Consider the following 9,975-nt stretch of genomic DNA (forward strand, 5'->3'; position numbering starts at 1 on the left):
ACGACCGTTTTTACAGTGAAATGAACAAAATAAAAGCATTATCAGACAACCGACTGTGTGTTTCTAGACAAACTTTACAGGAGTTAAAGTGAATACAGATTGTGAGCTATAAGCAGATTACAAAACACTAAAAAAAACTCTTCAAGATTTTTTTTTCCTTTCACTTTACCATCGTTTGCTACGTTATGTACTTGGCATACAATAACACCAATAAAACACATCGACATTTGTGAAACATGACAAAATGTGACAAAGTACCGTTCAGGTCGCTCGACTTTCTGATTCAACCTCCCACCATGCAGAACCTGACGGCTGTTTCTGCCCGAGGTGCCGATGCACAAACCACCGCGGGGATTCGAGGCCCTTTGTTTGTAGGATCCGATTCGCCTCGGCAGATTCGCCTCTCTTGATTTACGAGAGTGCGCGGAAGGATCAAGAGACTTTTGGGTGAAAGTGATCTTCTTTATCCTTTATACCGAAGGCTAGTGTTAAGAAAAATGATTATTTTTTGGTGTTTAATATAGCCAATATACGACATGTGTAACAGTTATATACAATACTTCTATTTGGAACAGGTCTCGTCTGAGATGCGGAAAGCAGACAAAGCAGGGCCTGTTTTCCTCCCCCTTTGACAGACACAGCAATAAAATTTACATTCCGATAGGAGTTACAGACTCTTTGGCGCCTCTCCCGTATCAGGCGGAGAGGGACACGGAGCGGCCCCCCTTTCGCTTGGACAAAAAGCAGATCACCTTGGAAGCTGAGCTGTGGTGAGGGGAGTTTCCGGGTCTCTTTGGGGGCCGGGGCAGGTCTCTGAGTGGTCAAAGAACGGAACGCCTTGACTGCATATATTAAATAGGGAAACACCTTTTAGTTTATAATTCCAGGTCCGTACCCGAGACCAGAGAGTTTTTTTTCCATCTTTTTACTCCACGTGGGCGCCTTTGTCTGTCTTATGTGTTTCGTGTTGTCTGTTTCGTGTAGTCTGTATAAAATGTATATCTCTGTTCCTCTGCAGCTTTGTTGTCGATTGCTTTGTATGAGATTAAACTCCGTGATCTGTGACGTCAACACGTTTTGTTGTTGTTTCGTTTTAGCAGCACGCCGTCGCTCCACGTCGCCCACTGAGAGCGTCACTCGCCAAGGACTCGGAAGATCCCGGGCAAGATTAAAGAGGAAAAGAGCCAAACGTTTTGTCCAAGCTAGCATTAAATAATTACCTCTTTTTTTAATACTAGCCAAGTTGAAATGGAAAAGTGATGCAACAGTAGGATTACTGCTTGCCTGAAAGAAACTAGTAGTTTTATTTTATTGTTGTTCTCTCACAGAAAGCAAAGATATAGTAGTGTTGGCATTGTGAATGGAAAAAACAGGGGAACTCTACTGGTCATCTTACTGGTTTTATGAGTTTTAAGATAAGGCACATATATTTTCCACCTTGCAGCTACTCAAATACTTGCCCAGATCATCCAGACATGACGCCAGCTTCAAATTGTTCTTCTAGGCGATGCTATGGGCTGGATATTTGAGAGACGTCCATCAGACTTTACAGCAATTCTCTGTTCCTGCGCTGCTGTGAATGGAGCGGATCCTTGTTTGACCTCGTCTGACGTTTGTTTCATTCTCCTTTTCACTGGAGTCTATCATTGTACATGGAAGGTTTTCGCTTAACGTGCTGCATTTGAGGGACGTGCGGATTTTCCTGTATGAAAAAAGTCTGTATGTTCACAGGGTCACAAGGCGAGAACCACAAAGTCTAACGTGTGAAATGAGGTCTTGAGGTATTCTGAGGAAAGTCAATGTGAACAAATTGTTTTGAAACCAAGTGTCAGCGTAATATGTGGGTGGTGAAGCATTTTATTTATTTTTTCCTGTCTGAAATGTTTTTTGAATCAGATAAGAATGCTATGAAGCTAATGCAATTATCTGGATTAAGTCATATTTCTGCTTCATTATAAATATTACATTTTAGAGAGGTGGAGGACATTTGACCAGCTGAAATATTTGACTGGATAACAGTCTCACGAAGCGTCCAATGCGGATTAGAAATAATGAAATTCACTTCGCTGTTGGCTTGCAAAGTCCTCAGTGATGGAGTTCGACAAATAGAAATTTATCAAGACACTGAAAGCGAGCCAAGATTTTTATTTTGTTTTTTACTTTATCTCAGCACATCAATAAATAAAAGTATTGGAGCTCACCAGGTATGGAGTTCTTTGCATATTTTTGATGACATGCTTTGGTCAATATTTCTTTTGAGAGGATTTTAGATGTTGAAATCATTCCAGTTAAAAAAAAACAAAAAAACAAACACTGTTAGCCTTCAGAAAGGCATCCTAGCTGGTGATGTGTGGTGCAAAATAGCAGACTCCTCCCTGAAACCATCAGTAGGAGTGGAAAAACTTTAGGGTGGGACGCCATTAAATGTCTAAAACAACATATGTAGAGAAAGCGTAAGAAAAACTAAGAGGAAGAAAACTGTTGGAGAGGTAATCTTTCAAGAGTTTTTCGAGATTTAAACATTAACAAGAAGGTTTGTTTTACCGTAACCCAGTATGTGTTTTAGTTTGGTTGCTATTTTTGTCTTTTCAAACTACATTAATATAAAATCTAGGAAGTAAAACCCTATTATCTTTTGTCTCCTTTCCCCGGCTTTGATTAGGCTAATTTCTTGACTAGTTGACTAGCATCTCCTCATTTGATCAACTTTACAGGCAGGAAAAGACATTAGCTTGATGCTAGCGTGTTAGCCTACGAGAACTGTGAGAAACTACAGCTTGTGGTGCGAGCTGTTTAGTTTTACAAGTAAAAGACGAATATGTGCAAGGGAGTATTAAAAGGTCCATCATTTTATACATACTCAATCATTTATTTATTGGTCATATAATCTTCCACTGACGTGTGGTGCTTCGGTAAGTCAAATCAAACAAATTCGTCTGAAAGCAAGAATGTTTTTAATGCTAGCAGCCAAACATCTGGACTTTAATGTGCTAAAGCGACAGATTGCTTTTCTACACAAAGCGCCAACACCGTTATTGAGGCGTTCATGCTTGTTCTAAATCTATCCTCGTGGAGTATTTGGAGGGTTTTGTTGTCACCGTTTTCTGAAAAGAGGTCTGTTTCATCTGGACTTCCTATTCGCACTATATTCAGTGGAAAAGCTGCGTAACACCAGGTACTGGCACAATGCAAGCGCTCAGATTGGCTTGAGATATAAGTTCAGAAGTTGTGTTATTCCAACACAAACAACGGACAGATTTCTGTGGCTGTGCAGCAACTGCATGAAACAAACAGTGAAACCTCCAGTGTTATGACTATGAAAACAGGCGACAAAGTCATTAGTGTTCATTACATTGATGTGTATTTCAGCGTAAATCTCTTCTTTTAAGATGTGAGCACAAAGCCATTACAGACAGATTTACATATATTACTTCTATTTACAGATATTCAAGTGCCTTTTATTTACAAATATACATTAGGCTACACTTTCAGAACACATACGTACGCAGGCACACAAAGTAATATATATATACAACTTTGATTAATTACACATTCGTTGGACTCTGTGGTTGTGGTCTGACCGCCGTTAAAATGCCGCAAGTCATATTAAAGTGCAGGAAATTCTTTTTGTCTTGTGTGCAAACAAAGCCAAAAAAACCAGAGCCCCCAACAGCGCAGGATGTCAGGGGAAAAAAAAAAAACTCGGGAAGTGAGCGGAGGAATGTGAGGAATGTGTGAGCTTCTCCTTGACATTCTGTGAAAGTCATGGGAACGGCGCGCAAAGGGTGGGTCGCCATCCGAGAGCGGTCAGGATCACCGCACACAGTCCGTGTCCCCGCCGGCTCCGTGGGTTTCTGCGTCAGAACTGAGAGCCGTTATTTGAGAGAGGAGAGCCCGGCGCAACATGAAACAACTCCTTAGACATATATATAAGAAATAATGTTCAAATCTTTTTCCTTTTTTCCTGTTAATGCTTTTATGTTCGGTCAAAGGGTTGGTTTTATTCCCATTTTTACATAAACCGCTGAAATGTGGTTGTAAGAAAAGAAAGAGAGAGGGAGAGAGAGAGAGAAAAAAAAGCAAAAACAAAATGGAAATTCAAACACAAAGGATGCGGTGGCTGCCTCGGTTACTTAGAGACCAGAGGGCTGTTTTTACCCATGAACACCTTCAGGAAGCAGTGACTTTATTTTATCTCTGCGAACACTCAGAAAGGGAAGAGCTCTGCTGGGAGACCCAGACACCAGTGACAGCATCGAGATAGCTGAATGTTTGTGCTGGAGGGGAGACTAAGAATAGGGCAGCATATTACTGTAAAAATTGTCTACGTCTGGACACAAGCATAAAAACATTGCATGCTCTGCCCTTAGGTCGTATGTTTTGGATATTTTCAATTGGCCACTTGAATGTCAGGATGTAATTTTACAAGATGGCTGCCATCTGAGCATTTTAAATCAACTATTGCCATAAAATGTTACCCATTTTCATGACTTCAATGAACTTTGTGTCACATCGTATGTTTTGGACTTTGGTCATACAGCCTTAAAGTAACAATGTGTGGCAAATTCTGAAACTGAGGACTTTTCTGTTTGTGAATCTCAAACAAGCCGTCAACTGGAAGGAGATAAAGATGTGTGACAGAGACTGAGAGGCAGTCGTCTTTAAGGTTAGCATTAGCTTCTGCTTATTTTTTTTTTATGGGTTTAGCAGTTCAGCATTAGCTTCTGCAATTTTTTTATGTTTGGATTCGTACAAGCTTTCAAAAAAATATTTTCATATGCTTAGTGGTTTAGCATTAGTTTCCACTAATTTGTTATGTATAGCAGTTTGGCATTAGCTTCTGTTAATGTTTTTATGTTTGGTTTAGCGCTAGCTTCCAGAAATTTTGCCTATGTGTTTAGCAGTTTAGCATTAGCTTCTACTAATTTTTTTCATGTTTGGTTTAGCGCTGGCTTCCAGAAATGTTTTTTTACATTTAGCAGTTCATCATTAGCTTCTGCTAATTTTTTCATGTGTTTGGTTTAGCGCTAACATCTGCAATTATTTTCTTTTTTAAGTGCTCAGCGGTTTAGCGCTGTAGCGGAGTATTCAGCTGTGATAAATCTTGGTAGTTTTAGTGCAAAACAAAATTTTCTTTGAGTGCCATGTCGACCATCTTTAATTTTTCAGTGGCTAACATTTTCTCTTTTTGCTATATATCAATCTCCCTCAGGAATATCTGTGCCCCGGCTAGGTTCTCCCCTCAGCATGCGAAAGATTTCGCTGAAATATTCAATTATCTGCTGCACCAGAATATTCACAGGTGGGTTGAAGAGGTGACGCAAAAACTACATCCCCTCCTTTCGCAATGTACTTCTGATGTATACATATTAGAAAGTATATAAACAATTTTTAGTATGCACATAGGACTGAGCATATATATACTGTATATACTGTATATATATTCTTATTTACATTGTTTAGCTTCTTTTTCACCATGCAGAATGCTTTCTTGTCCCTTAGGATTTCTAAGTCTGTGGGACTTTTTGTCCTAATCACGCATGCCCACAGATGAGCTCACTCTGCATGTGTTTCTTGGTGCCGGCGGCTGTTTTACTCTGTCTGAGCTGACGTTTTCGGGGAGTTGTCCAGCTCCCTCCAGTTGCCGGTGCTGCCTGTCGGGCTCCGGTTGGTGATCCTGGTCAGCAGCGTCGTCCTGCGAATGCTGCTGTCCGAGTCCTCCTTGTAGTCGCCGCTCAGCCTGCAGCAGCAGGAGAAGCAGTGCACGAAATCCTGCAGGAGGTGGCCGCTGAAGATCATGTATATCCACGGGTTGCAGCAGCTGTTGAGGCTGGCGAGGAGCGCAGACAGAGTCACCGCTGTGTTCTCAGAATCTGCAGAACAGACAACGAGGGAGGGAAGGAGTGATTAATCCATGAAACATCTGGGATATGGAGAAGTCTCCCTGTAAGTGAAGTTCATCTGGTGCCACATGGCGGGGGGGTGTAGGACCCCCCTCCCCCAGGCTTTAATAAGCTGCAACATGCATTGATATGCATAAAATTTTATTTTTCACTCTGTTTAGAATGGCTCCTAACCCTTTAAATGGTAATGATACAGTTAAATTTATAGTTGTTTTTGTTAGAATTAAAGGCCTTTTAAAATATATATATATATATTAACACTAACTTTTATAGGGAATCAAGTCCATCTTGAATAGAAATATCCTTTATTGACTGAATGGGGAAATTCAGGTGTACCAACTGTTTATTTAAGGATGGAAAAAGATTAAAAATAAGAATGAGAGACTGCAAAGTAAGAGCAAAATAACAAATTTATACTCTTACTAAAAGAAATGTTCTTCTGAGTGGAGAAATTTACCACATCAGCTGATTTTTGGTGTAAATGTAGTTGAAATTCATTAACTCAGACTGTCAGGTTATACCTTCTAATGTACATTTTTCCCCCTTTATTATCAGGCCTTAATTTGAAGCTACATCACAAGAACATACCTGAATAAAACAACTTAAATTTTGTTCTGTTTTTTTCAGAACTAGATGATCATTAACCACCCCCCAGCTGGCCTCTCAGACAAAAGCCCCCCCTTTGGGGCCATGATTTCACAATTACTTTCCTTGGCAGTGGCTTCTAAACAATAAACGGATGTTTGCGAACGCTGCATTTTAAATAGTTTCTGAGGCGGACTTATGAGCACGAGTGGCTCTGAGGTGTCTAAATTTATTGGGTTTTGGGGAAAGTTACCAGTTCATAAGGAATTTCTTCAAAACATAAAAAGCAAAGGCCAGTTTCCCAACTTTTACACGGACAGTGACGAAAATCTCTGAATTTGATGCATAAAATGCACTTATGCTGGTTGGGCACCAAACTGGCTGCAGCCCAGAGCCCCACTACGTCTTAGATCCGGCCCTGTAAATCTAATCTCATGAATTTTAAACTTAACAAAAATGTATTTTAAAAACAATTACTTTAATCTAACATTTATATGTGAAATAATAATCATGATCATTATGTGTTAAACTCATTTGATCTTTCCAATACAATCAATAAATAAACAAGTAAATGAAACATAAAATTATTGTTCAAAATTGGATTTTATTATGCATTATAGTCATATAATTATGATTTGTGTTTATCAAACTATTTCATATTTCCCATGCTCATATATATCATGAAATAAAAAGAATCACCACTGTGACCACGCAGCTTCACTCCAGACCGACCAGCTTTGCCAATCAATCATTTTGATTGGCAAAATCATGACAAGCTGCAACCAGCTTATCATGAAATTATTTTTAAAAAAAAGATTACATTAATTGAATACACTATGCCTTTGAGATACTGATTTTAATTAATTATTTTTCACGTTTAATCATTAAATTGTGCATTTTACGAATAACTTTACGACTGAACCAATTAGTTATATAAAAATCTATTCATTATAATTATTAAATTATTAGAAAAAAAATACACTTATTTCACTAAATTGTGGGCCTGGATGGTATTGTTGAAAGATTTATCACACTCATATTTACTGAACGTGAAGTGGCTCGTTCTCAATCATCGAGTGTTGCATCTTCAATAATGCACACGCATTCGTTTTTGTCGCACTTTTTTTTTTTTTTTTGCGCTGATTTCCTGAGTAATTCCGTGCGTAAAAGGCTGCGCGCAAACGGACTTTCCGAGCGCAGTTCGGAACGGATTCACCGCCGAGAAGATTCCTCCCGCCGAGTTTCTACTCACCGTCCCACTGGAAGTTCCGGTCCCACACCGACCACATCTGCACCGTGAAAAACGGCGCCCAGCAGACGATGTACGCCAGGACGATCACAAACGTCATCTTGACCGTCCTGAGCTTCGCCCTGGAGATCATCATGATGCTGCTGACCGACGACTTCCCGATCAAGCCGCTCTTGCCCGCCGCCCCGGTCACTGTCTTCTTCTTCTTCTTGTACTTGATGTTCCTCCAGATGGTGCGGCAGATGAAGCCGTAGCACAGGATGAGGATGACCACCGGCACCAGGAAGATGCCCACGGTCATCCAGGTGACGTACGCCTTGGAGCCCCACGGCTCCACGAAGTGCGCCCAGCAGTCGTACACCTCGGAGCCGTTCTTGATCTCGCTCAGGGAGAAGATGAAGTACTGCGGGACGCTCAGCACCAGGCTGCACATCCACGTGGAGACGATCATCACGTAGGAGCGCTTGGTGGGCTGCTGGAGGGTCTTCAGCGGGTGGCAGATGGCGATGTAGCGGTCCAGGGTCATCATCACCATCATGTAGGTGGAGGCGAACATGCCCATCACCTGGAGGTGCTTCACCACGCGGCAGAGGAAGTCCGAGCCGTAGAAGCGGAAGGTGATCTCCCAGCAGAGCTGCGGCAGCACCTGGAAGAAGGCGACCACCAGGTCGGCCAGGCTCAGGTGCTTGATGAACAGATGCATGCGGGACGTCTTCTTCTTGGTGTGGTACATGGCCAGCAGCACGCTCACGTTGCCGATCACGGCGACGACGAAGGTGATGCTCAGGACCATGATCTCGATCTGGGCCACGTCCTCGTTGCGCGCGAACGGGTCGGATCCGTTCGCGTGGAGGGAGGTGCAGTTGGAAGGGGTTCCCATCGTCGGGTCTCCGGCGAGGCTGGAAGCCAGCAGGGACTGGTTGCCTCCGCTCAGGAGAGGCGCGTCGGATGGAGTGCGCATGGCGGCACTGCCCCTCCGTGCGCCCTCTGCAAAACCCTTTGCCAGCGGACTCTCTGGTCCGTATATGGAGCTACCTGTTGCTCACACGGGGATGAAGGGGCGGAACGCGGCGCTGTGTGGCTGCTGGCTGCCGCGGTGGCTTTTTAAAGTCGAGTCAGATTTCAGTGCGTAAAAAAAAAAAAAAAACCCGCATGCACTTCAACCCCCCCGGACCCCCACAAACAAAAAAACACATCCTCTCTACTTGGGAGAAATCAGGCCTCCACTGATGATTACATAAACTACAATAATCTGAATTGAAATGAGATTCATCATTAACGATTAAAATAGATGAATTTGGAATGGCTTCATTTGGATCTACCAGATGGTTTTACGCAATTTGCGCAGCAGCAGCAGCAGCTAATTCCAATCACTACCACACGTCTAGAGAACTGCTGTGAAATTATTGATTTCAGTCAAATATCCGTATTATTTTAAAAGCTTGAACCACACACGAAAGCACATTATGTAAATATTAAAAACAAATAAATAAATAACCTGTTCCCCAGGATTCACTGACTGAAGGGTTTTGACTCTTGAACTTTTCCCACATTTTCTCACGTTACAACTGTGTGTTTTATTGATTTATTTCTTTTTGTGTGTGCTAGGCCAAGACATAACCAGGAAGTAAAACCACAGCGACGTCACACTGAGCACCACAGCATGATGCTGCCTCCTCTGTGCCTCGTTAAGTTGACATGCTCTGCTATTATTCTGCCACAAATATTTTTTTCTGCATTTCACCCAAAGCTCCGCAAATGCATGGAAGTTTGTGCCTCACCCTCTGCATTTTCACTAAATACGCAACGCACATTCATGAAATACGTCAGACCGACTGCAGAGGCTGTTTTTGAGTCGGGCAGTTACCCAGGGTGGCATCGGAAAAAGGCTCGGGGCGCCCAAGAATTAGAAGTCCCACATGGACTAGTGGACAAATTGATTTTCGCTTATCGTTGCTAGTATTTCAACGTGAGCAGAGCTCGTCCACATCCACATTAAGAGACGCGTCTCATCCTTTGCGCCAAAGGAGTTCAGGCTCCTCCCATCTGGACGGTGATTGTTTGTGATCCTCAAATGTAAAACCAAGAGGTGTCAAAGCAGGCTTCTTTCCTTTTGTCATAAGCTTCCAAAGTTTGATTTAGCGTAGTTTCAAGCAAGGCTTGGTGCAAGCCTAAGACTGTTTGCCCCGAGCGAGCAGAAACGGCGCTTGCATCTGAAACGTGAAGCGGAACAGAGCC

The 9,975-nt window shown here is 42.2% G+C and overlaps 1 protein-coding gene across 1 annotated transcript; it reads right to left on the reverse strand.

Annotated features, from left to right (window-relative positions):
* Positions 1-3,338: 3,338 nt before the first annotated feature.
* avpr1aa (arginine vasopressin receptor 1Aa) lies at positions 3,339-8,848 on the reverse strand. Its single transcript, XM_032547679.1, has 2 exons — positions 7,741-8,848; positions 3,339-5,873 (listed from the first exon to the last, which is right to left on the reverse strand). Exons 1-2 carry the CDS (start codon positions 8,696-8,698, stop codon positions 5,593-5,595), a joined length of 1,239 nt encoding a protein of 412 aa, XP_032403570.1. The 5' UTR covers positions 8,699-8,848; the 3' UTR covers positions 3,339-5,592.
* Between the last annotated feature and the right edge of the window lie 1,127 nt (positions 8,849-9,975).

This window comes from Xiphophorus hellerii, chromosome 2 (genome assembly GCF_003331165.1).
Source record: "Xiphophorus hellerii strain 12219 chromosome 2, Xiphophorus_hellerii-4.1, whole genome shotgun sequence".
Classification (NCBI taxonomy): Eukaryota; Metazoa; Chordata; class Actinopteri; order Cyprinodontiformes; family Poeciliidae; genus Xiphophorus; species Xiphophorus hellerii.